General features: G+C 37.6%; 3 protein-coding genes across 7 annotated transcripts; 2 read left to right on the plus strand and 1 right to left on the minus strand.

The window, feature by feature from the left end:
• Positions 1-130: 130 nt before the first annotated feature.
• LOC110842905 (transmembrane protein 164) lies at positions 131-6,976 on the minus strand. Of its 5 annotated transcripts, none has more exons than XM_035847111.1 (14): positions 6,820-6,976; positions 5,803-6,045; positions 5,395-5,719; positions 5,293-5,318; positions 5,089-5,188; positions 4,919-5,000; positions 4,765-4,851; positions 4,671-4,699; positions 4,480-4,540; positions 2,903-2,944; positions 2,737-2,800; positions 2,571-2,671; positions 2,246-2,501; positions 131-1,562 (listed from the first exon to the last, which is right to left on the minus strand). In XM_035847111.1, exons 3-14 carry the CDS (start codon positions 5,445-5,447, stop codon positions 1,507-1,509), a joined length of 957 nt encoding a protein of 318 aa, XP_035703004.1. In that variant the 5' UTR covers positions 5,448-5,719; positions 5,803-6,045; positions 6,820-6,976; the 3' UTR covers positions 131-1,506. The 5 variants fall into 5 exon arrangements, with proteins under 5 accessions (XP_035703004.1, XP_021944465.1, XP_035703002.1 ...); XM_022088773.2 differs by lacking the exon at positions 6,820-6,976 and adding an exon at positions 6,548-6,813 and having other exon boundaries at positions 131-1,535; XM_035847109.1 differs by lacking the exon at positions 6,820-6,976 and adding an exon at positions 6,548-6,813.
• LOC118434210 lies at positions 2,991-4,598 on the plus strand. The gene is made up of 4 exons (XM_035847108.1): positions 2,991-3,125; positions 3,183-3,303; positions 3,370-3,699; positions 3,762-4,598. Exons 1-4 carry the CDS (start codon positions 3,118-3,120, stop codon positions 4,473-4,475), a joined length of 1,173 nt encoding a protein of 390 aa, XP_035703001.1. The 5' UTR covers positions 2,991-3,117; the 3' UTR covers positions 4,476-4,598.
• A 1,464-nt stretch (positions 6,977-8,440) lies between the features above and the next one.
• LOC110843918 (cullin-3-A) lies at positions 8,441-13,708 on the plus strand. The gene is made up of 13 exons (XM_022089974.2): positions 8,441-8,763; positions 8,825-9,022; positions 9,092-9,277; positions 9,349-9,552; positions 9,866-10,237; positions 10,329-10,505; positions 10,594-10,764; positions 10,847-11,079; positions 11,204-11,626; positions 11,712-11,809; positions 11,913-11,953; positions 12,048-12,175; positions 12,268-13,708. Exons 1-13 carry the CDS (start codon positions 8,704-8,706, stop codon positions 12,290-12,292), a joined length of 2,316 nt encoding a protein of 771 aa, XP_021945666.1. The 5' UTR covers positions 8,441-8,703; the 3' UTR covers positions 12,293-13,708.
• The last annotated feature ends 12,764 nt before the right edge of the window (positions 13,709-26,472 follow it).

Consider the following 26,472-nt stretch of genomic DNA (forward strand, 5'->3'; position numbering starts at 1 on the left):
ATTCGCCATTTATTATAGGTTGGTGAATTTATTTTTCAACATTGTCGAGTATGAAAGATGCATGTGATTACAGATTTTCATTAAAATTCCGAGTGCATAAAATGAGACAGGATGAGTATACGAATGAAAATTTAGGCTTTATACATTTGCACTACTGCAAGGTACATTTATTCCATTTCATTATTAAATCACCACTCAGTTTGTTGTACATCATGGCTTTCTCATGTTATTGGATTGGTTTTTTGTCAAACCCGTCCATTAACTATCACTATCGCACATTTTTATTTTGTGACGTGACGGAAATTAATTATTAGTTACGCCTTTTATCAATAGTGGTAGTAAGTAAGGTAGCTATATGTGTGAATCATTGGTATGGATTTTTAGTCTCGGGATTTGTTGCAAGTACATTGTTGAGTTTCATAAATTAGTAGCTTCTACTACGTACAACGGACCTTAAATATTATTACAAACAAATTGAAACATATTGCAAAATGTTTCTGGTTTGATTATTGGCCTACAAAGTCTCAACCCATAGACATACATAAACTAAGTCGGAATAAATTAGTATTCATGTTTTTAACAATCTGATAATTATGCTGTCAAACCAATTACAACAACACATTTTCACAAACGTATCTATTTAAACATTCCGCATTGGCATTGTCACCAGAAGTCTTCACCCAAACTCTCATTGAAATAAACATGCATTTGAAATTTCAAATCTGAAAAGTATATCGACTAGATAGAAGTACATCACTTTAAGATTTTCAAATTTTCATAAATTTAAGATTCTTTATACAAATCAAACATTTTAACAAATTGAGACATGAAGACCCTGCAAAAAAAATACAGTTTGAGGAAACGAAAACATGCATCCCAACCCAATTTCGATAATGTATGACACAGAGTAACTTGCTCTAATATGTCACTAACTAAATAGCACCACAAGTTAATTATTACAGAATTATTATACGCAAAGGACATTTTCATTTCATAGACAACATTGTCGTGTGGGTTAATTATTTTTTCAGTGAATTATAAAATCACTTTACCACAAGCACAAACTTTTTTACGTCACGTCCAGCGGAGTTGAACACCTTACATATAATATTCTTGTGTTAGCGTTACAAATTCTGTGTCATTCACAACATCATACCGACTGCGTGCAGATTATACGACAGATTAATACAAATGACTCACAACAATTTCACAGGCAACAATTACATTAATTTAAATACAAAGTTTTATAATTGCATGGCGCACCCACCCACCGGTATACTTATGTCATTGAGGTCACCCGCCCAAACAGACGTGCTACATACACAGACTTAAGATCTTCAGTACGTCTCAAAAGAGACGCTATTAAGGAGTATCGTTTGTGCATATCAGGATGAGTTTTACGTTATTATTATCTTGCATTGGCATATAACAATAATAGTCATATAATATCGTTTCGTCTTTTCGTTCGCTTCTCTTTTAGATAAATGTTGGATAACAACTGTTCAGCTAGACATGCTTAATAATTTGGCAAGGACCTACCGAAACGGCAGAAGAAGAAACAACTGCATAATTGCAACCGTAAAGAAGATTAGTTCATTACTGCCTTTGTCATTTTTTTGAGCCTAAGATAAACGTGCAATTGATAAAAACAAATTCTTTAACAGCAAAGTGTATGGTCGCACTTATGTAGAAGAATAGTCGCTGGAAGATCTAGGATCGCGATCGCCAGAATTAGAATTTGTATGAACAAGAATCAAAATATAAGCAGTACATTCTCTCTCTCTCTCTGAAATCTAAACTCTTTGCAACGATAATATTGGAACTGTAATAAACAACGTTTGAGCAATCTGAATACGGTACTTAATTGTCCACTAAGATACCAACTTTCACAGGGTAGTAATTACAAATATAATTGCAAGTAATTACCGTTACCGTTATTAATTACCAATTATTGTTGAAATACGAATTGGGCTCATCAGTAGTAGTGGTAGTAGTGCATTCTACACTTTGCATCAAGTCTACAACTATTATTGCTGCGATTACATTGCTACTAATTTCACGATTGATAACATGATACTTTGTACATTACTGCTGCACCTATTGTGTGTAGGGTGAGGAGAAAGGTGAAAGCGTGTGTCACTGTTTAAAAAATATAATTGTGTATCTAGTTAAAACAAATTAAAGTATTATAAAATAATAAGGAACATTTCCACTTTGGGTAAAACTTTGAACTAATCTTCATTACCGTTGCAGTGATGACATTGTTTAATTCCATTTTTGATTTCTACATTCGTCAACAACCCCAGATCATAATCCAAACTACTTTTTACTTTTGTCAGCGGAAACTTTGTAATAAAGTATTGACAAGTTGTTACGTAAACTTTGCAGAGGAAAGGGACAAAGATTGCTTGGTGGAAAAGGGTGTAGATGCGATAGTCAGGACCGTAGAACGGATCTGAAATGGCTGGGCATAGCGTCTGACTGAGGTTGACTTGAAGGGGCTACACAAGGAATATAATCATTAAATTATAATACTTTACTTGATAGTTTAAAGTTACTTGATAACATACCACAGCAATGGGCATCAGAATTATAAAGTGATAAAGTATCATGACTGCGTATCCCATATACGTCCACGAAAAATCCTTAAATTTCTCGACATTGTACGCACCTAGAAAATTAGATGAAAAATATCAATGACACTGATTAATGTGAACTTATTTTCAACAATAATACCTCCAACTCGCAGGAGGTAGTACGGAGTGACAAGCATCATGAAGTGCTGAATGAAGTAGATTTCCTAAATCAGAGAGCACAAGTTTTTTTTTATAAAACACCTTTAAAATTATAAGTGAGAATATAAAAATAAGGAATTAAAATTCCGAAATAAATATGGCATTACCGTTTCAAAAGGTAGAAATAGTGTATTGGTGACGGGAAATACCTGATGAAAAAAGTTAGTATCATATTCCCCAGTATCCATTTGGCAAGAGAAAATCAAGTCCATTTCGTTTGACCTTTGTCAGTAAGTCAGTCGGTTGAGTCGGTTTCTCCCCGTACATAATAATAATATTTTTGTGATAAGACAAGACTGAACGATGGATAAACCCACACATAATGATAGGGTAAGACTAAATCTATTTAAATGTTGTTGTTGAGTAATAAAATGTTGTTTTTCATAGGAAAATCCTGTTCCAACGAAAGGTTGTGAAAATGAAGAAAGATGGAAACGAGTGGAAATTCAGTGGGTGGAGTCAACGCAGTCAGAAATGTAGCTTGTCCCCCTGCATTTCTCAATGTCAAGTAATTGAAAACACGCATTAATAAATAATAATAATAAATGTGTAATAAATGTGTATTCATTTGCAGGTTGGAAAGTTTTGCGAATCTCACGCTCCCAGAGAAATACTATTACTTCAGGACATTGGAGCTACCCCCCCTATTCTGGCTTTACTAAATCCTTATCCCACAGCCACCCCCTACACAGATAGTAAGATAAGGCAGAAGTTGGGTAATTGCGGGATTAAGAAAACGAGGGGAGGAAAAGAAGTTATTGGGGGCTCCGAAATTCGAAATCAAAGTGTCCTACTCTATGAGTACGTTGTAAAGAAGAGGACTGATGAAGAGGAAACTTTTTTGAAAATAATTGGACGGTGGCCTTATCAGAACGACAATAACAAAGTCCATGATTCTGTATATGTGAGTATTTTTTAATTAATTAATGCAGTCAGCATTTGAAATCTATAATGATGTAATTACAGTTGGCTGTGTCCTTGATGGTGATGATAAAAGGAGGTGCAACTCTACTCAATTCGCGAATACTCTTCTTTACTGGTGACGCAGTCTGGGTCAAGTCATTTTTGAACGGAAATGGGGTTACGTTCAACAAAGGAGAAGAAGTTGAAAACGTATCCGTCAATCCTCCAGGCGTATCGGGGGAAATAAATCGTTCTCTCCCATATGTATATCTTGGACGAAATGATAATGGAGAATTTTACACTGGGGTGCAAAATCAAATCACTCAATCTGTGTCTGGGGCGAAATCTCCATATCACGTTTTAATGAAGGCAGAAACGGGGATGGACCACTTTGAAGACGATGAAGACATGACAATTTTTCAAAGTCCCATTCCAAAGTTGTTGCGAAATGTCGTGTCTCACAACCAAAGGAGTAAATTTAGCACAGAAAAGGAAGAAGAATTTAGCAAAATGGAAATAGCTGCCAAGAAGTACGAAACACTCGTCCACGTTGCCTTGAAAATTGCAGAAATTGTTGGCCAGACCTACAAGGGTGCTTTTGTGAAAGGAGTCCCTAAGCAAATGACTCATTTTAATGGTGCTATAGATGTTGTTGATCTCAAAGCTGTGTATGCCTTTATGTTTGAAACCAGTCTTGTCATTAGTGAGGTTAGTCAGTTGGAGAAAGGTCTGGACGAGAAAGTTGTTATTAATGTTATTAATGTTGTTATTAATTAAATACCAAAGCCAGCAATGCTCCGTTCAAGAAGTTCAGGTGAATGCGAAATAGTGCTGTCACGAACCTAGACGGCGTAAAATAAATTGTATCATATAAACAATGATGCCTGAATTCGATGCAAATTCTCTTGTATTGATTCATTTGGAGTGTTTATAGAAATTCTAGTTCTAGTTTAATAAATGTGAGTTCTTTACCTCGACGGCGTAGCGGCAAGTAGGTATATCTGAAATTTATGTGGTTGTATTATTATACAGCCTGTACTTTTACAGCTAATATATGTTTACATACCTGAATCGCGGTTATTACATGGCATGGATTCAAGAGAAATATAACAGTTTTCGTAGCGAATTTGTAGGCAACTTCCATCCCAAAGACCTGTAAGAAGAAGATTAAATTAGCAAAAATATTAATAGCTTTTGTGATATGGATTCAAAACACTCACCAGAGACACAATGGCGAGTAATGTTTTCCTTCCACCCCTGTCTCGCCGGGGTGCATGCCGATACTCTGGAAGGCTACAATTTCTATAAAATCAAACCAAGAACCAGTTAAAAATTGCTTCTGTAATCAATTCTTCCAAAAATCCTCTGATCACTATAAATCTGTGTATACTTGTAAGCCCATGCTATCAAGCCGCTGGCAAAGACAATTCCAAAAACAAATTCAATCAAGCGTCTTGGATTAGCCGTAAAGTCCGTGCATGTTGGACCACCTAAAAAAGAATACAAAAACTCTCTTTAAAACTCTCAGGTATTATGATTACAAAAGCCAATAGCATTTTTAAGTAAAAAAGTTTTTATGTAAATAAAAATTTACCATTTCCTGCCAGGTCAAAGTCAACCCTAAATAAAATATTAAAAGAATACGCAAATATTAATATAATGTGTTTGAGTAGTGTTAAGTTACACAAAACCTCACCCTCCTATCAACCAGTCCTTAATCACGTCCGGACTGTATCCATAAGAAGGCATTTTCTGTGTCCGTTTTCCCACGCCCTCAGAGTCACTGAGCCGCTCTGAGCTTCCAAATCGTGGGTGTGGTGGTAGTGGAAGAAACGGGTTCTGATCTTTAGGACAGACTAGCCTACTAAAATTAATTCCGCGATCTTTAGGTACTTCCAGTGTATTAGAAGCTTCGCTATATATAAATGCCGTAGACCGGCCAGTAGGGACGGCTATTATTTGCGTCTACACAGAATCTCCTCCTCGATTCTATCCCCTCTCCGAAAAAACAGGTGAATTACCTATAAAACACCAGTAATCAATTCAATAAATAATTAATTGAACATATTGACGAATGTATAATCCCACAGTTAATTATACTCACCACAATACACGCAGGCAAGTAGGCAATACAGGAAGGGTATAGGATAATATGTATTTGTATATTAACGGGACACTATATTTGTCAAATCCTGGACCGATAGAGCCGTCAAAAAATTTCAGAATTCCATTTCTCAAATATTTCGGAAAACTTGAACCCTTTCTTCATTTTTTCATCTACTTTCCCGACGTCGGTACCTTGCCACCAGCAGCGCGTGTAAAAACCATTAATCCGTCTGTGTTCTGTCTGAATTATAAAAACAAGACAATTTGGTTACAAACAAAATGGTTAACAACTATTAACAATCACTACTACAATAAAAATTGCTGGGAACTTTGTAACACCGATAAATCTGACGTCATCGTCATCAATATTTCTCGGTGCACTAAACTAATACATAATTTACCACGATAATCACAACATCACGCCATATCACGCCACGCACAGTACTATAAAAACAGATAATAATACCGTGCGTGCGGACAGAATTGATGTAATAAAACCAGCAAAACAACCGAGAATAAGCTACCTGTCTAAAAAATCGAATTAATTATTTCTTCCTTCCTCCAATCCACCAAACTTTCCAAGTGGAGAAAGTTCTTTTCTTATTGCTCAACAACTCCTCACTAAAATACCCCGCTTCCTCTCCCAATGTCTATTTTACACGAGGAAAATTACTCAATACACTAATTTGCAGTGCAAATTTTGCACATGCGACATTCATTTAACTGTCCTAATTTGATCTTACCTCACACTCCACCAATAAATATGCCACCAACCACCTACTACGACATATAATCACTGTGTATGTCTGCTGGTAATATTACAATGCTGGTTAGTTGGAGGTGGTGGGGTGATTAATTTGGCAGATGCTATTACAGCACAGCAGTGAGTAATAATTATTTTACAAGGAAATGTCAGTCACTACTTTGCCATCCAATCCAATCCACACTTTACTTTTTTATATGTTATTTGGTTGGATATGGGAGAAAGAAAGAGCGAGTGTATAGTCTGACTGACGTGTTTCCTTGTTGGACTTCTGACCATCCGATGTGGGACTGGGTTGATCGGGCACTTTGAGACGACGACCAACTTTCTCCGCCCTAATAATAAGATGATGACGACCAGGCAAATCCGTGACTTAAAGAAAATACGGAGGGTTGCGGGGATAACGTGGTCGGACCAATTTTCGAAGTATGATTAGATATTAAAGCAAGGTGAAAAATAGGGGAGAAAATTGTGGGCTACTTTCTCCGATCAAAGTGCATCTTTAATTAAATGTATTTATGATACAAAGTCTGGGTTTGTAAATGACGGGAATTCATCACAATTAGGGCAAATGTCATCTCCTCCGTTGTTTTGGCATAGAATGGATAAATTGGTGGATAAATTGGTGGATAGCTCTGTAAAATATTGGTGGGGAAAGCCTTCGAGGTGGAGTCTGGTAGGGTTCACATGCTTTAAAACTCCACCTTTCCCCGCAAGAAACCCACACGTAGGAAAGTAGGATATTACTACAATATCTGATAGATGACAGGCTTCCTTTCCTCCGCTCATTTAATGTTACAGACGAAGAGGTGTTAGCACGCTGGTACGCGCTTGAATTGAAATTATTGTATTCAAATTAAACTTGCTTGGTTAGGATTAGTCCTTTTTTTAAGTAGTTAAAAAATTTATGCATAAATTGATTTTCCCTGATTAAGCAATTTTATTAGAAAAGATTGTCGTTGGTTAATTAAATCAAAAGTTAGTCAAGACTGGGCTGCACGGTATAATACTTTACAGCTGCCACGTTATCTAATCTACCCCAGAGTTGAACAGTTTGCCTAATTCATCCGAATCGAATCCGAATTTTTCGGTGGAAAATATCCAAACCGAACACTGATTTGGATTCGCTTCGAATGAACACTTTATCCGAAAATCGGATAACCGATTTATTGTTATCCCTACTCTACTCTGAAAATTAACTCCTACGTTATCAACAGTATGTATGGTCAAATAATAGTTAAAATTTAGCTTTACATCACTTCGTATTTATTGTTAGTTTCATTTTGAAATTTTGAAAATTAGAGGGGAAAAAGTACGTTAGCATGCTGCCGTTCTAACAGACATTCACAGGCAGGGTCTACTGTATGTTTTGATCGAGTTGGGAGAAGTGAACAGGTTCGTCCGACACGAATTCAATTCACTACAGAACAGCAGAGAAATTTTAACTCGAAATTATCAACTTTTTTGAAAGTTAAAACAAATTAGCACCGCCATTAATTACACTCCTATTAAAGACTAAATAGAACAGGCAAGTTTTTATTCTCTTCAAAATAATTAAATTGAATCTTTTTAAACTAATAATAATATGTGTGATTGACTTGGGACGGGGTCATTTTACATTTAATGAGTTTATTAGTAGACAAACAAACATTTTTATAATGTTAGATTGGGGTTATGGAATGATGATGATCTGGTTAGATTTTTTTAAATTGTTTAATCTAAATTAAGTTGAGTAAATTGTGCTGATTTTTACGTATAAAGCATAAGAAGGTGAAGGGGAGGAAAAAATTCCCAATCAACAGTTCATTTTATTTACGGTTTGTTCTTATATTTTGATATTTGAATATATGTCCTTTGTTTTTCAATTCCCTAGGTAATGCGCAACTCCGGCAGTGCAGAGTGCATTTTGAAATTTTGAAGCTTCCACAAGTGAATCTGATAAATCATCACAACTGAATTAAAATTTCCGGAAAATATAATATAGTGTAGTGTGGCGACCTTCGATTGGAAGGATTTCTGCAAGGGTGGAGGTGGAAGTCTCGGATTTTTCACGGACCACAACGCCCTTGTGAAAATCTTTAGCCGTTTTTTGTAGGACGTTTGTTGACGGCGAAGACAGACGATACCAGCTTCAAAATGATGAGCTCAAAGCAACAACCCAAGAAGGAAGGAAAGATGAGGATACGAGCATTTCCCGTAATTAATTACGATTTTAGCTATGCACTCAGTAGTTATCATGTTATCGATTGACTTGCAGATGACCATGGATGAAAAGTATGTCGAAACGATTTGGACCCTGCTGAAAAGTGCAATACAAGAAATTCAAAAGAAGAACAACTCCGGTTTGAGTTTCGAAGAACTGTATAGGAATGCCTACACCATGGTTCTTCATAAACATGGCGAAAGACTTTACAGTGGATTAAAAGAAGTAGTCTCGCAGCACTTGGAATCTAAGGTATTGTAATTAGTATTGTATGCACAAAGAAGAATAATTGTGGACTAATTTGCTATCTATTCCCCTCAGGTCCGAGAGGAAGTGCTTCGCTCGTTGAACAACAACTTTCTTCTTACTCTAAACCAAGCATGGAATGACCACCAAACCTCGATGGTTATGATTCGTGACATTTTGATGTACATGGACCGAGTTTACGTGCAACAGAATAATGTTGACAATGTTTACAATTTAGGGTTAATCATTTTCCGTGATCAGGTGAGTTTAGAATTTGGGTTTAAATAAATAATTTTCAATATATAATAATCTTAATCATTTTGTTCATCCAGGTTGTTCGGTATGGCGGAATTCGTGATCATTTAAGAGATACGCTTCTCGATTTGGTAATGCGAGAGCGCCGTGGAGAAGTGGTTGATCGCCTCGCTATTAAGAATGCCTGCCAGATGCTCTACGTTTTGGGCATTGAAGATCGCTCAGTTTATGAAGAGGATTTCGAAGGACCTTTCCTGCAGCAGTCGGCAGACTTCTATCGGGTATGTAATATGTACCATTGTTTGTGATATATGATTATAAGTAAATATTGCCTATTCACTCGCACCTCCTCTTGAACACATTTTTAATAATTTTTAATAACTTTAATACATAAAAATGTAGGTGTTCAGGGTGGTCGGGAGACTCTCTGACTAGGGTCTAAAACTCCAGACCCCTTGAGTGGGCTTTTGTTTGCACCAATGTTATAAATTAACTATGGTGTAAATGGAGATCTCTCACTGGGTGTGGGGTTTCAGACCTGCTGGAAATTTCCTACATTTCGATGTATATATGACTTACAAAACATCTTCGTAGATGGAAAGTCAAAAGTTTCTGGAAGAAAACAGTGCGTCGGTTTACATAAAGAAGGTTGAAGCTAGAATTAATGAGGAAGCTGAACGTGCAAAGCATTACCTTGATGAATCAACCGAATCCAGAATTGTCAAGGTCGTGGAGGAAGAACTAATCAAGAAACATATGAAAACAATTGTTGAGATGGAAAATTCTGGTGTTGTTCATATGCTCGAGAATCAAAAGACGGATGATTTGGCATGCATGTACAAACTCTTCAGTCGTGTTCCTGACGGCCTCAAAACCATGGCTGACTGTATTAGTAAATACCTTCGAGATCAAGGAAAACGATTAGTACAAGAACATGATGGAGTGAATGCAATTAGCTTTGTGCAGGTATGTATTTGTTCCGAATATTTTCTTATGTCAAACCTTTCAATCTAGATACTATTCTCTCTTAACTAATATATATTTGCTTTATTTACAGAGCCTACTTGATCTGAAGGACAAGTTTGATCACTTTCTTATCAACTCATTTAGCAAGGACAAAATATTCAAACAAATGATTGCTGGCGACTTTGAGCATTTTTTGAACTTAAATCAAAAGTCTCCAGAGTATTTGTCACTGTTTATTGATGACAAGCTCAAAAAGGGGGTTAAAGGGGTATGCATAAACATTCGTATATAACCCTTAATTTTTATCACCTTATCTTATCAATTGTTATAATTATACATATCATTTTTAATTTCAGATGTCAGAGCAGGATATCGAAGCCGTGTTGGATAAAACAATGGTCTTGTTCCGATTTTTGTTAGAAAAGGACGTCTTTGAACGTTACTATAAACAACACTTGGCTAAGCGGCTTCTCCTAAATAAATCAGTTTCAGACGACAGCGAGAAGAATATGATTTCTAAACTAAAGGTTAAATTTTGTTATCAATTCATGAAAATAAAGTTAATAAAATTATCCTAGATGTAAATAATCATTCATGTTTACTTTACAGACTGAATGCGGATGTCAGTTCACTACCAAACTCGAAGGAATGTTCAAAGACATGACTGTGTCTAACACAATCATGGAGGAGTTCAAAGATCACATTACCACCACCGGAATTAGCCTTCACGGTGTCGATTTAAGTGTTCGTGTTCTCACAACTGGATTCTGGCCAACTCAATCTGCTAATGCTAAGGGAATTATTCCACAAGCACCCAGAGAAGCATTTGAAGTGTTTAAGAGGTATATCCATCATATCTATTATTCATTATACAAGTAATTTATTGGATTACACACAAGTTTAGTAGTAGTGGTGGTGTTGTTGGTGTTGCACAGAGTAGTAATGTCAGCTGAATTTAATTTTCAGATTTTATCTCGCCAAACACAGTGGACGACAATTGACATTAAATCCCCAGTTGGGCTCGGCTGATTTAAATGCTGTTTTCTTTGGGCCCAAGAGAGAAGAAGGTGAAGGCAAAGATGGAGCTAGTTCTTCAACGTCTATGGTGGCAGTTTCTAATTCTAATCAGAAATTGGGTCCACGAAAACACATAATCCAAGTTTCTACCTACCAGATGTGCATCCTGGTATTGTTTAATAGCCGTGATGAATTAACGTATGAAGAAATTCTTCAGACAGACATCCCGGAAAAAGACCTCGTACGTGCCTTGCAGAGTTTAGCAATGGGGAAACCATCTCAACGAATTTTAACAAAGAACCCCAAGACAAAAGAAATTGATCCAGCCGATACTTTTAGGATTAATGATTCCTTCACTTCCAAACTGCACAGGTACATAATAAAAAATTTTTGAGACACTCAAATCTCTTACTATAATCTCGGACAGTCAATACAATATATATTACTATTTTATCAGGGTTAAAATACAAACAGTAGCAGCTAAAGGAGAATCAGAGCCCGAGCGAAAAGAAACCAGAAACAAAGTGGATGAAGATAGAAAGCATGAGATAGAAGGTATTGTGTTGTGGGGTCAATTTATTATCAATGGATATATCTATTCGTGATATTTCTTAGGTTCAGTTGCGTTTAAATGTTAATATTTTTATTTACATTTTAGCTGCCATTGTCCGTATCATGAAGGCCAGAAAGAAGCTTGCGGTACGTTACAACAAGTTTAAGTCACATATTATTGAGAATCTAAATCTATTGCATTACACAATAAGTGACAAAACATTTCATATTGTAACTGCAGCACGCTAGTCTCGTAGCCGAAGTTACCGAACAACTGAAAAGTAGATTTTTACCTGCCCCTGTTGTAATCAAGAAACGCATAGAAGGGCTTATCGAACGTGAATACCTCGCACGAACAGCAGATGATAGGTATTATTTTTGGCTATGATATATAATTATGTTCATATATATGTATTTTGGCGTTCTCACTATGCTATGGTTTGTCAAATTTTTCTTTACAGGAAAGTCTACACTTATGTTGCGTAATGTCGTAATCATTATCATCATCCTTTCAATTTCGTCTCAGAGAAAACATCCGGATCAACATAATTACAGATTATATATACACATATATATATATTCTTGACGTCTCGTCATTAAGATGACTCACGAATTTTGTCCTTGAGTTTAATTGATTTGAGATTTTTGTCTGTTCTCTCAAGTATAAATTTTGGTATAAAACGATCGGAACCACCTGTAATATATAATTGTCATCATCATCGCCATCATCAATCATGATATTTCAACTGTATAGTATTCAATGTTGAAAATTGAGTCATCTGCCGATGAGGAGGACATCGCCCATACAAATGTGATAGTAGTTGTAGGATTAACTAAATTAAAAGTGTTAACGTATAATAACAATAGAAATCATACATACATATAAATACGCTCATTTTATTAGGGTTTGTAAAATATACCTTTCTGATTTCATTTTTTTTGTAACTGATGACACGACACATTTCACTAAAGTTTCACTGTTTTCATTCTTATTAGAAACTGTAATTTAAAACAAAATTGTTTTATAGTTGAACGCAAAAGCAAACTACATGCCCAACTTTATACCAACTGCTGCTATTTACTCTCAGAGTTAATGTAATCAGTGATATATAGTCATGCACTTGTATCTTTGTAAATCAAACGATGATCAAACTGTTTCAAAGAGTTTGGCTCAAATATGATTGAGAGTGCGACTCACATGAAGAAATAATTGATTAACAACTCTATATGCATTTCCGTCTAGTTTGAATTGTATTAAAACATCGAGAAGTTTGTGTTTTGCTCAATACTCAAACAACTGAATCTTTTATTTATTAATTTATGAGCTTTCTATACGACATAAGCCGTCTGTCCGTTTATTTAATCGAAACAACTCTATTACAAATCGCCATCTTTAATACAATTTGAAATGAAAACTCTCTGCTTTGTTTATAAGTATTAATTATTATTACAAATAGGATGAAAAGTTTGATTGGTTTGTTTGATTGGTTTCATACCTTGATTTGAATGTATTTATTTATATATAACGGTATTATTACTACTCTCATTATCAAAGTAATATATGCATGGGTGCAACCAGGAGGTTAACGCTGGGGTACATTTTGATATATGTATAAGATATCCCCCAGCTATATCCTCCTTGTTGTGCCGGTGAATATATAATTATTATGTATGTACAGATTATTATATCAATTCTAGGTTTTCCCCACATTAGACTATTTAGTTGTCTAATGCAAATAAGCTGAACGTGTAAAAACTTACATATGTAAGTGAACGCAATGAGATAAATGATAAATTAGGGAAGGTGACGTTCTTTGTCATCTCAGTAAATATGGAATATGTAACTGTAACACCACTCATATTCTAAAAAAGAAAACATGAATAAAACTTTGAAACTCGGTGTGATGCGCTTTCACTCCCAGTAATTTATTCTGCTTCATCACTGTCTTTCCGATTTATATGATCCGACATGATCCCATCTCGGTGCTGGTGGTGGTGAGTGAGTATAATGCGGATACGAACAAGATGGAAATCAGACTATATTTGCATAACTCGCGATGGCAAAGAAGCGGATGACAAATGATGAAACCAAAGTGAAGTACTGGTCGGGTGCAGGCATGAATAATACGGCGCAACAGAATAAATGTGAAGGATTAGTATGGATCATCTATTTCGATGGGTGTGAGAAACTCGGGAGAATTATTATGCAACTCGGTGATTATATTTATAACTTTTCGGTGAGATTTTGAAGAGAAAATGGTGCACATTTTATTTCCAGATGCTGCTACCCAATATCAATGTGATGTAAAAGTATGTATTTATTTTTTAAGTCTCAAATGGGTAAATGTCATGTCAATGTCAGTCCGTCTCTCTTATAAGTGAAAGGAAATTCACTTTCACCGATAGACCTTCATGCCCCACCACAAGCTTCGATTTTATTAAGGTGTAAGACATTTAGAGAGACAACACAACCTCAAATTAGCCCTCATCACCAAGAACATTCTCGTGTCAACCGAACCATTATTATCACACTTTCCCATTAGTTCATGTTTGCTTTCACCGTGTCCTCTCCGCCAGAAATGGAGGCGAGTTGACTGTGTAACAAGTCAAATAACGTGACGCCATACCCGAGATAAAATTATCAGGAAAGTAAAGTCAGCAAATTCTCAAGTTTGGCTGGGTAGCAGTTAGTTAATAAATGGTGGAAGGTGAAAGCAAGTAAGGGTGCGTCAATGTGCCGTAAAATTAATAACACTTTCTAAATATTATGTATGCAATTTTGTCAACATGAATATTCATGAGATGGAAATGACATTTTGCAAATATGCAATATAAGATAATACGTTTTTGGTCTGACGACCGGCAAATTTTTACTAATTGTAGTTAAATAGGTTAACTAATTGTAAGTCAGTTTATTTTCTCGCTTTCTATCTGCCGACATACTTTCACTCTGTTGAAATAACAAAGGAAAGTCCGTTACACTTATTTGAGACTTAAGCCCGGCTTTATGCAGGATAGTCGGGTGGGTATTAATTGCTCTAGTCAGTGCTAACAATAACATAAATAGTGGCGAAGACGGCGCCACAGTTCTGTCCACGAAAGAAGAAAGTGAGTGAAAGTTAATTGAGTGGAAACTCACTTTGGGGTATTGGCTTATGCTGGAAATTACGTGCCCCATTATTCCTAAGTTCAACTTTTAGCAGTATATATGTAGCAAGCTAAAGGCTTATTTTACACAGTTTACCTTCTCCTGATTAGATTTTGTACCATCCAATTTTTAGTATGAATGAAGATGTCGACGAGAAGTAATTAAAACTCGGAGAAGCAGCAGCAGAGAGGAGAATGTTAGATCCCAGAGTTTGGTTTTGTAATCAAAGTTGTCTCAATTTCTTAAAAAATATTAGCATTTTGTTAAACTGCCCGTCTTAAAAATATCCATTAACCAATACATACGGAGATATGGGGATGCCTACTATTCCATCCCATAAAATTCCTCTTTTATGACTCTACGGTCTAAAAGTCTTTAAAATATTGTAGAGAAAGTTTATAACTTTGTCGTTGAGGAGGGTGGACCTGGACTTACCTTCCTACAAAGTTAGACAGATACATCCTCAGCCAGTTATGACGATGGTCTTCCTCTTGTCTTACATACATATTAGTGCAAAAACCTATAAACGATATGACCCTGGCGGAGCAGACGAGCTACATATAATCCACCCAATCCAGCCAGGGACAGTGAAATGAGATAATATTTCACAAAATCATGAACCACTCGCACTTAGAAAATGACAGGTATTGGAATTAAGGGCAATTTTGTCCCAACGTAATGGCCCTGCTGGGAAGAAGTCAATTGATGCTGGTAGAAAGTTTTGAATTTTGCAATAAAAATAAATCCAGACCTGAGCAGAAGAAATTAACGAGACACGTTATACACTATTTTGAGAACATTATGCACGCATATGTACGTGTCATTTTCCTGGCTCAAATATAATTTTCAAACGCTTCTTCTTGTAATCCTACACCTTGCGTAATGTCAAGCCAGACGGAATGACAGTGAGGAACGCCAACCAACCCACGGTTCATTTAATGTCCCCTCCGAGACCCTTGTTAATTGGCAAGGAAGTTAATCCCACGGAACGCTGGTATCCACCACGATTTGCTGAGGCGGCCGATGTTAAACCAACTATCGCCCCATTCCGCCAAAGAAAAATTGACTATCTAATGGCCAGCTGACTTTTACCGTGCAATACCTACATAAGTAATTACACCGTCCTTCCTTACTTATCTATGTGCATACGTATGTATATCCTGGGCAGGGAAATTAGTCTCCCCCTCACTTTCTCTCATGGGGCGTGTACCCAAACCCACCACCACCATCCTTTCTCAGACGAAACGCAGTTTCTATAACTTTTAATTATTATGCCGGCATCTCCTCGTTCGCACAAAAGTCAGTTCTTTCTCGCCTCTCTCGCCTCAAAGGATTTTTAGGCCTTTTAAGATTGTTAGGCCTTTTAAGATTGCCTTATACGTTTGTCAAGATGTCTGTCTGTCCGTCCGTCTGTGCGCACGATAACTCTCTTTACATACAAGCTATCGACTTGAAATTCTGCACACTTCATCTTCGGGTCAAAAGTAAGGGTGAGTTCCGAGATGGGCATGATCGGTCAAGTAATTGGCCAGTGGGGGTCTTTTCCACCCAAATGTGTTGTCATTAACTACCAAGAATGCCATCTTAAAAGGCCCCGCAAAGTTGCTTGGAGTAGGTTTTATTTTATCGCTGAAGAACAATAACGAACGAGGTAACGGTGCAATTAAATGTGCTCCTTGATTCATTCACAAGTCGATCTTTTCACCTTTTTCTTGGAGAATCTTTACGTTTGAATGTAAAGGTTAATTGCTGAGCAGATGTATTTACTTTTAAATACGTTTCCAGTAAAATGTACCAGAGACGAATTTTTTTGTCCGCACTTTCTCCTCTCAACTTTCCTCCCACCAGCCACACTCCATTTGATTCGATAAAGTGGTTGGTGGAGAGAAAGGCGTAGCAGTGGAAAACCAAACCGAAGACAATTAATTTCACTTGAAAAAGGGAGTTGGGTCAATTGTCTTGGGAGAAACTAATGATATTACGCAAGGAAGGGACGCCTCGTTTGGATGGAGGGGACTTTGGAAATATATACCGCGATGCACTTCCAATATTACTTTCTCGTCGTCCCTCATGCCTACATCACTTTCATTTTATTCTTGGTAATAAAATTTCTCGGGGTCTTCTCATTCCTGATTCCGTGCCACTTAATAGAGACGGACAGTTTCTTCTACATCTGTGACTGTGACTTTACTATCTGAACCTTGTGAAATGGCGTCGTCAGTCAATTACTTGACGATATAATGCTTTACTTATTTACTGTCGTTGCACTTTCTTCTTCCAGTCCAAGATTCGTCTTTAATCGTAAATCGAGACGGAAAAGAATGAATGAATTGCAGGAGTGGGAGAAGAAGGATATGGCGAAAAGAAGGTAATCATTACATGCACCCTCCTCCTACAATCGTTTATTTGTTAATTACTTTACTGCTTAACAGCCACTTGCAGAAAGAATAATAATTTCCTTTGAAAAAAATTGGTATTCATGTTAGCTTGCGTTCTTTTATTGGATTGAAAATGGGGTATTTGTGCAAATAATTCTGTTAAAATTTAGTGTCATGTCACCTTTCATTGTAAATTAGTGGTTCGTATATATGATCGTGTACATGCGTGTTTGATCGAGTTATAATAACATTACGGCATCCAATTGACTAGAGCTGTATGCCGTGAGATGAATTGAGAAAATGTCATTATGGATGGTTGTGCATCGAATTATTATTATGCGTTTGTATGTTTACCACCACAAAGCAACCGGAATAAACGGAGGGACAAAGGGTACAATACAGGAGAATGGACAAATTGAAATAAATAGCTTCTATTATTACTTTACTCAATAGAGAAAAGATGAGCGAAGCTTTATGTATCTACACAAGAATGCAGGCACACACACTTGTACGATTCAGCGACATAAATAAATCAATGATCAATCCAATCCTAGCCACCCTGCTGATCCAATAATAGCGTATTATTCGAGGGAAACACCATATTGGATTGGGTTTACCTACCCTTCCAAAAACGGATATTGTCTATTTTATTAAACCCGGCATCATGTCGACGATTTCGTCGTGAGTCAGTCAGGCAAAATATATTTTTAGACACGACGACACGAAAACAAATAACAAAAACAACACGGGAATAATTACCCGTTTATCTCCACAAGTGGAGAAAGTATTAGAAAAGTAACAGGCACGTAAAATGATGACTCATTCTCCCCAAATTGGTCTGATGGGTGACTCGTCGTCCAATTTCTTGGAAGCAACGAACCACCTTTTGTGGGCATTGGAATGAGCGAGGTACACACGCTACATTACGCTAGATATACATGTTTTCAAAGTATATACGGATCTAATTTAAGTGTGCAACTACTTTCACTCACTCACTTTCTCCAGGAGGAGCGCGCGGTTTATTACGTGTAATAGAAATTTATACGTGGCTCTGAGTCGAATGGAAATCGGGTTGAAAGAGGTGAAGATGATTCACACTTTCTCTCTCCTCCTTTGCGTACTGCTACGTTGGACAAGTTCAATTTGAGCATTCTGGCAAGAAAACTGACTCGTTCTCTATTCATTATTTACTCACTTGAGCCCAACCAGCCATTGATGGGAGGTGATGGAAGTTGCCCGTGATCATTGGAGGTGACCGAGTTTGTGTTGAATGGGATGAGATGAGGTCGTACGAGATGCCAGAACCAACTACGACAAAAAGCTTTGCTCCAATTTAATGATGGGTTTTCCAAGTGGAATAAATAAATTGTGCAAGTTGGTAATTTCGCGATATAACTGAACAGTAGTGACAACTCTAATGGATGGTTGAATGATAAGTGTGTGTGTATATGTGAAAACGTGGGAGGAGAGCACCTAACTTTCCTCCTAGTAGTAACTTAATTTGTTCATTTATATACTTTCTCTCTCTCCTCGTGACTTTGGTTGAAAGAGAGCGAGCGAGTTTTCCTCGTCGTTGGGCAAAGACTTGCAGCTGCAGGCGTTTGCGGAATTTCCTCTCGAATATGTAACTCCGATTATTTGGGATTGGGCCAAAGATCTGGGTGGTTTGGACGTTTAAAAGATATCTGGAACATAATGGATGGTTCTTATTCTTCTTGTAGGTCAACCTTTTATGGGCTAGTTAGTTTTTCGAAGGAGGACATGAGGAGAAATTAATTTGGTAAATATTACTTACTTAATTATTAATTTATATGGATGGATCAAAATTTGGGAATTTTGACGGGGTTTTTCCCCTTCCCGTGTTTGTGTAACCTTTGTGATGATGACTCAGTCAGTGTGTGTGGTTGGCCGCAATTTTAAAATAATCCGTAATAATGTTACTACAGGTTTTCTCCTCTCTTTTTGATATGTGAAGGGTCAGACGGGGCTTACTTTCACTACTTCCTATTTCTCCTCTCTCTGTAGGTTTGCCAACAAACTGGGTTCCCGACTTTTAATGGGAAACTTGCCCTTTGCCGATGCTGGTCAGGTAGGAGGAATTTGTCAGACCAGAGCTTTCTTAAGCCTATTTCTACGTCAAGGCTGGAAAAACTCGTTGCTTGGATCACCGGCTAAAATAGAATAGACGAGAAATCGAAAAGTCGTGTTATGCCCGTGCTTTCTTTTCCACTTTCGTGCCGGGCTTTCTTTCAGCGGTAGGTACACAGTCCGACGTGGTGGTGATAATATGGCAAAAAGTGGCAAATAACTCTCGGTTCATTTTCGTCCACATGGAAAAACATGTCATCAAAATAATAAGGAATTTGCGTAAATTGATTGTCGTCCTGTGGGACGCACTTTATTAATGAGGTTTTACTTACTCATTCACATGGCGCATGCAAGGGCACCGTTAAATTAGATATTCACTCACTTGTTACTCTGTTCGAAATGAAGGCATGTACACACGAAATAAAATAAGTACATCATTATTACCTTAAATTATGTATTCCCTTTCGTCCCCACCACAATCACGTTACGTTCCAACATCCAACATCATGTACAAAGTAACAAAATGGAGCCATGTAAAACGGTAAACTTGCTACTCTGATGAAATGCAAACCGCATTTGCCACAACCCCAAAGTTACATATTACATGTGTACTTCCCCCTTCGTAGGAATAGTCACATTAATACCTTCATTTCATTGCCTCTGATAATGATATGTGCACCAAAGCTCACTTGATTGTCTCCCAGTTTATGCCCCTCTCTCCACATAAAATGGATGAATATGAATGAATATCATGATGACGATGTAGTCGTAAATACGGTTCAAATTCTAATTAACTCGTCCATACATATTCCTTTCACAAAGGAGGAGAAAAATTCCAAAAATGACTTGTCCGTAGGAATTTTTCTCTCCTATTTATTAATACACATCAAAAGTTGCCGTGTTCCAATGAATCTAATTTTTTTGATTAAAAAAGACGGATGAGTTTGACTCTGTCTCTGTCCACTCAGGAAAATTACGTGATTTTCTCTGCGATAATAATACATACATATTTCGCGGACTGGTATATATAAAACGAGGTCTTTCTTCTCTAGTAATTCATCCCGACAAGGAGAAAGAGTGCCCGCATCCCTGGGAGGAAGGGGGAGGCGGATATTTATTACATTGTTTAATATACTTGATACAAAGTCGGAATGGAATTGAGAGGGAGAAAGAGATGACACTTGCACAAGGCTGGGCCAATTTTCTTCTTATTGCCTTCATACTCCGAGCAATATGTATTTGTTGCCTTGTTGGTTTTTACACACTAAATAATGCGTCCAATCCCTGCTGCCTTTCAATCTTTCTTTCTCCATTATTATCTCCTCTGCTACGAGAGTTTCTGGCTAATGGGGACCATACATAGCACACAAACCACACGAACCGCATCATGATAATGGGTTTTCTCCTCTCCACACTTTCTGCAATAATTCCTCCTCCTCCTCTTATTTTTTATCTATTTCAGAATAACTCCTAGTTGACAGTGGTGGAGGAGCAATAATAAGCAATAGGAGGAATGTTTTTACAATATGTACGGAACACACAAACACAATCTCGTCCGAGGCGGAAAAGAAGACGTAGTTGGTTGATAGGTTGTAAAGAAGTCTCGCTTTGTCAGTTTTATGGAGAAAATATTATGATGATGAACTCCCTCGCAAGAAGAAGAAACAACGTGTCTGGTGAACACATACAGTGCCACTTTCTCCCTCGGACTTGGTGGTGGTGGTCAGTGGCCGCGGAAGGGTGGCCATCATCTGTCCATGTTGTATGAACCCCGCCGTCCCCTATCCTACAATGTTAACGTCCCCAGATGCCCCCACTGCTTCCGCGGCCACTGGTGGGTGGTGTAATATCGGAAAGAAAGTGGGTTTAATCTCGGTGAAATAATGGCCTACTCCGCAGCTCAGGCAGGATAACGAGTACTCGAAGAAAAAGTAACGCGGTAGTCCGATCCTCCTCCCTGGAAAAGGTGTAATAGGGTTCAATTTCGTCAAAAGTTATTGCTCCTCTTGATGTATACGTACACGCGTCGGGATATATTTGGAGAGAGAAAGTGTGCTGGAAATTTGCACAATTTGTACGAGGCTGCAACAATAACGAGAGATTTATTTTGTGGAGGAGTTCATATATCTTTACGAGTCTGTTGGAGGGCCACTTGTCTAAATTTTTAAAACTCTTAAGAGAATTGCATGTCATTTATTCTCCATTTGAGAAGAAAGTGGTCATTCAGAGGGTTTTATTGTGGGGATAAATCAAATTTTAGAAACTTGTTTTTTTCTCTTTCCGGTTCATCATATTGTCATTGGATGGACGAGTTTTCACAGTTTTTTTGTGATGCACAAATTGTATCCCGAGCAGATTTCTGCATTGAGGGTGAACAATTTTTCGAAATTTCCAGAAATATGACAGATATTAAAATATAAGCGTTCCACTTTCTCCCTCACACCACACTTGAACAACAAAAACTTTCTCCAATTCGAAGGAAAACAATCTCTCTTCATAATAAATACGTAGTGTTGAGCGATACATATTTATGTATGCATTTATCTACATACATGAAATCCCCTCCACAATAAATACATACATAAACAAGGCACGCCGTCTTCTTCCTTCTCACTGGAGGCGAAGTCATCTAAATGAATGAATAAGCATCATCTTCTTCACCGCCTTGTTTTATTTTTCTTACCATCGCAATTTACTCACTTATCGAAAACTATCCATCTCTCCTCGACCAAGCCCGCCGCATTAGTATGAACCACTAATCTTAAGTCTTGACAACTATAAATTTCCAATGACAGATCAGTTCACTCGCCGAGGAGGAGAGAGGACAGAGTGAAAGTACGTAAGGTACTCATGTATCAGCGAAAGTGGTGGAGTGCACCCAAACCATTACTGTTCAGGATTCCTGATATTTTATTAAACAGGAGGCGGTGAAGGAGGTGTGCCCCACAGCATCGCTTTCTTCCTCCCCACACACGAGAGAGAGGTAGGCTACATTACTTTATTGTGAGTTAAGTAGGTGAATGATGGCTGTAGGGAGGAAGTAATCGCGGGGTGGTTGTTGCTTTGCTGCTGGAAATATTCCTGGACGGGAGACATGATGATGATGATGATGGTGTGTGTGTGTAGTGTGTGTGGTTCGGAGAAATAAAACATTAATTGAAATCGGTTCAAGGCTTTCATTTCCTCTTTTCCCCGACTCTCCGTCTTCCGGGTGTTTTTTCTCAGATAACAGATTGCTACTTTGAAGAGGAGAGAAGAACACTTATTGTTTGTCCTTCTGGGCAGAGGATGAATCTCTCTTGGGCGTCCAGTCGCAGTACTGATTCTTCAATGTTCATATATGGGGGAATTGTATAAAGCGGTGGTGGTATGTACATAATCGGAGGGCTGTTGTTGAACGAGGGCAAAAATAAATAGACGCTGGTTTTTTGCTTTGTATCTGGATCAAATGTTGCGATTGTCGCGCGGTGTTTATGTCCAAATGTATTTTTAACATTTTCTGAGAGTCGTTCGTTTACCAATTCAAAATGTCTCCTTAAGGACGCCAGGCAGGCAGGGAGGTAGGCAGGTCCTGTTTTATATCGGGGTAAGTGAGTGAGTGAGTGAATCTTATTGTGCTACTTGTCCTGTCCTCCATTGTTCTGCGAAGAAGCAATCCCGGCTAAGTAGGTATTTTTCTGTCTCTGAGGTCCAGTATATTCCCGTTTCCTTCGGTCATTAAGGTATTGATCAGACATTACTTGGGCACCGGGAGAGCGAGAGGAATCCCATTTTTATTGCAGGTGTGGCATAGCAGAGAGGAAATTCCTTGCAGTGGAAACTTGCACTAAAGCATTCCAAGGTTCGGATAGAATTTAATGGATTAGTTGAACGAAATAGTTTTCGGAATGCATTTTCCTAAAGGAATCGTCGGACCAACATGCTTTGTAAATAGGGTGTCTCTTCTTACGCCGTACTTTCACGCATCCAGTCCAGTCTTGACGGAAAGTAAGTAAGTAAAGTAAACATGGGAAATGAAAGCGAGAAGAAAAATCATGAACAAAGTGCAATCCTCCATCCATATCTTCACGGGTCAAGGAAATCCTCACTCCGTGACATCTCAAATAATACCTTTTTCAGAACCTTTACGTACGCAGGAAAAAAGCAAGGTCAAAATTTATTTTCTATTTGGTAATGGGAGTACATAAGTTCTAAATAAATTTGTCTGATCAATCTCCAGCGCGTTCATTCCTGCCGTTGGATTGGATTCCCTTATGGCGTAAGTTGGACATTATGCCCTGCCAGCCAGCTCAGTCAGCTTCTTCTTCTTCTTGTTGTACTTTCTCCGGAAAACCCGACATGAGAAATTCCAAGAGTTCCCTTCTTCTTTTCGTCCTTCTCTTCGATTTTTCTTCTTCTTCCCTTCTCCATCCAGACTACATTTGAGTCCGCGTTCTCCCTTTTCGGAAACCAAGTCACGTCCTGCTCCTGATGGACCCATACTGCCTCCAAATTCCAAATTCCTACTCTCTCTCTCTCTCGCTTTCCTTATACTTTCACCACCAGCCACGAAAACTCCTCTTTTCCACCAAGCGAGGAGCCAAAAGTGAAATGAACTGGTTCCATCCGATTCTCATTCTCTGCCGGAGGTTGGTTGGTTGCTTGCGTGGTCGCTGCTTTTCATACATGTCTTCTCGCTTGGTGTGAGGCTATACGAGGACGACGAAAATGAGTTTAAATCTCACTTTCTCTTAGCACCATCATTTCGAAAAGTGGAGAAGGAAGAGGATGTCTCCTCTCGGTAAACTTAGATGGCTCGTGCATTTTGTTTCGGGGTTGGTCTGCGACTCCGGTGTGGTTTGGGTACGGGAACTAAATTAATGGAGATGATTGATATTTATGCATTGTTAACTAAATAAATGGGGTAATTTGAATTATGACAATTAAAAGAAAGTACTCCTTAGCTTGTAAAATTTCTTATTTGTAAATTATTTCTTACGTCGAAATAAGATTGAATCCTGATTTTGAGAAATTGAACTTTGATCTTCTACTTGTTGTCGTAACGTGAAAAATTGTGTCGTCAACTTGGACCTTGATTTTTCAACAAACTGCACAAATCCTTGCCCAGAATGTGTACGTGTCATTCATTACGGCTTCGTCAGAGGCGGACTTTTGTTTGATTTTGATAAGGTCGACTGGTCAGTGTTGAGAGAGAGAAAGAATAAATAAAAGCTTCACAAACAGTACAAACTTCTCTTCTTTTGTGAATAAAGTCCATCCGTGCTTTCTAATTCGTTCGTCGTCTGAGATTTCACCTTGGTCCTGGCTTCTTTCTCCTGTCTAATTCCTTTACGTTAAAGGGTCAGCTACTAAAGAACATGGGGGAGAGGTTGGTTGATATTGTTTAAAATTCTGATGCGATGGTCCCGAATTTGCCGGACATCCTCCTGCTCAATCTTCAGCCTGACTTCATTGCAAGTCTGATCCAATCCTGACTCAATCTTGGACGTTGCTTTGCTACTTAGAAATCCAAAGTCAAGTCATGGATAATCCATTTGTCTACTGTCAGATCAGTCTGCCTGCATCCATCCATCCATCCGCACTCGCATCACTTCTCGTCGTGCACTATGGACGACGACTACGACGGTTGGACCTTCTTTATTCGAGTGGGCGATGATGAGGCTGATTTCTTTCTACAACGGGAAGGGAAACAATCAATGCGATGCAATACAACACAACAGTTTAATGTTTTGGGTACGGTGCAACTTTTATTGTTGTATAAAGGCTGGAAGGAAGGAAGCTCGTGATGGTGATCTCTTGTTGAATAGACTACTGCTGCGCTATCGTAGGAAATGGTTTAAGGCTTGTTAGAAGTTTATCCGTGCGTAAATTTAGTTTCGGTGAACATTTGTTGTAAAAATCTTGTACTTTCATCAAGGATTTCAATCAAGTTTAAGGGGTCTTTAAGGATAGTAGACACAAGTTGCGTAATTTTTTAAGGGTGACGCTACATCGTTAAGATAAGCAAGCGGTTATAAGGAGTAGTAGTAAAGTATTTATGCGTATCATAAAACAATAGTTGATTCACTTGGGATTTTGATAGATTTACATTTAGAAGAAGAGTATGTCTTGCTTTACGGTGCGGATCATGTTTATGTACAAAGGGCTTGGTTGCTGTTAGGCGAGATGAGATTAAGAGCTTGTGTCGTTGCAGTTCATCACGTATTTATGACGATATAAAAAATTCCTCTAAATTACAAAATTCATCCATGTTCAGAATTCTTACATAATTCTTTAATAGAAATATAATAAATTAATTTTTATAAAGATTGTGCTTAAAAAAACAATATAAAATTTGACTTAAATAAAAACTAAATAAAAAGGAGAATATATGCTTTCAAAGATATCCTACTGTCTTAACCTACGTCCTGACGAATTCGCAGGTTTCTTACTTTATCGCTAGCATTGTTGATGAAAACGTTGAAGAAAATGTAATTCCGCATGTTACAAAAAATTGGGAGTATCTTAACGCCATTGATTCATCTTCTAATATTATTATATATCATACCCGTAAAGTAGATCCTGACCGCAACTTCATGAATTTTAGGAGCTGTAAATTACCTTAGAAAACTTAGATTAATTTAGAGGAAAATCTACTAATCCCATTGTTCCCCCTCCCCCTACAAATTCGTTATTTGCCTAAAATTACGCAACATGCCAGGTATAATACATACATTCTGTACATCAAAATTGTTATGTGAAAAAGTTCTCGATAATTTTATACGTCCTAAATTACAAAATATTCAGCAAAATCATTTACACATGCCATAATATTAAGTCAACACGTATATAAAGCTTTACAAATCTTGCATAATGTTTTAAAAAATGAAGGCCGTGAAAAGTTTAAGAACAATAAATTTCATCTAGTTATTTTTTCGTTTATGTTCTTAATTTCGTACCGCTTTGCTGGGAATCATATACCCAAATTGTATACACCATTCTGCACCGGGCCTATTAGAGAGATTCCAAGAACACTTGTGGGAACAACGAGGTGGTGGGAAAGCAAGTGGGAA

Source organism: Folsomia candida, unplaced genomic scaffold (assembly GCF_002217175.1).
Source record: "Folsomia candida strain VU population unplaced genomic scaffold, ASM221717v1 Fcan01_Sc002, whole genome shotgun sequence".
Taxonomy (NCBI): Eukaryota; Metazoa; Arthropoda; class Collembola; order Entomobryomorpha; family Isotomidae; genus Folsomia; species Folsomia candida.

Excerpts from the sequence above, each read along its gene's own strand:
- LOC118434210 (XM_035847108.1), top strand. Across the intron at positions 3,304-3,369 it reads CCTGCATTTCTCAATGTCAA|GTTGGAAAGTTTTGCGAATC; the intron begins GTAATTGAAAAC and ends ATTCATTTGCAG. Across the intron at positions 3,700-3,761 it reads AAGTCCATGATTCTGTATAT|TTGGCTGTGTCCTTGATGGT; the intron begins GTGAGTATTTTT and ends ATGTAATTACAG.
- LOC110843918 (XM_022089974.2), top strand. The coding sequence starts at position 8,704 with ATGATGAGCTCAAAGCAACAACCCAAGAAGGAAGGAAAGATGAGGATA. Across the intron at positions 9,023-9,091 it reads CGCAGCACTTGGAATCTAAG|GTCCGAGAGGAAGTGCTTCG; the intron begins GTATTGTAATTA and ends TATTCCCCTCAG. Across the intron at positions 12,176-12,267 it reads GCACGAACAGCAGATGATAG|GAAAGTCTACACTTATGTTG; the intron begins GTATTATTTTTG and ends TTTTCTTTACAG.
- LOC110842905 (XM_035847111.1), bottom strand. The coding sequence starts at position 5,447 with ATGCCTTCTTATGGATACAGTCCGGACGTGATTAAGGACTGGTTGATA. Across the intron at positions 2,672-2,736 it reads CTACCTCCTGCGAGTTGGAG|GTGCGTACAATGTCGAGAAA; the intron begins GTATTATTGTTG and ends CTAATTTTCTAG. Across the intron at positions 1,563-2,245 it reads ACAATGTCATCACTGCAACG|TTGTTTCTTCTTCTGCCGTT; the intron begins GTAATGAAGATT and ends GCAATTATGCAG.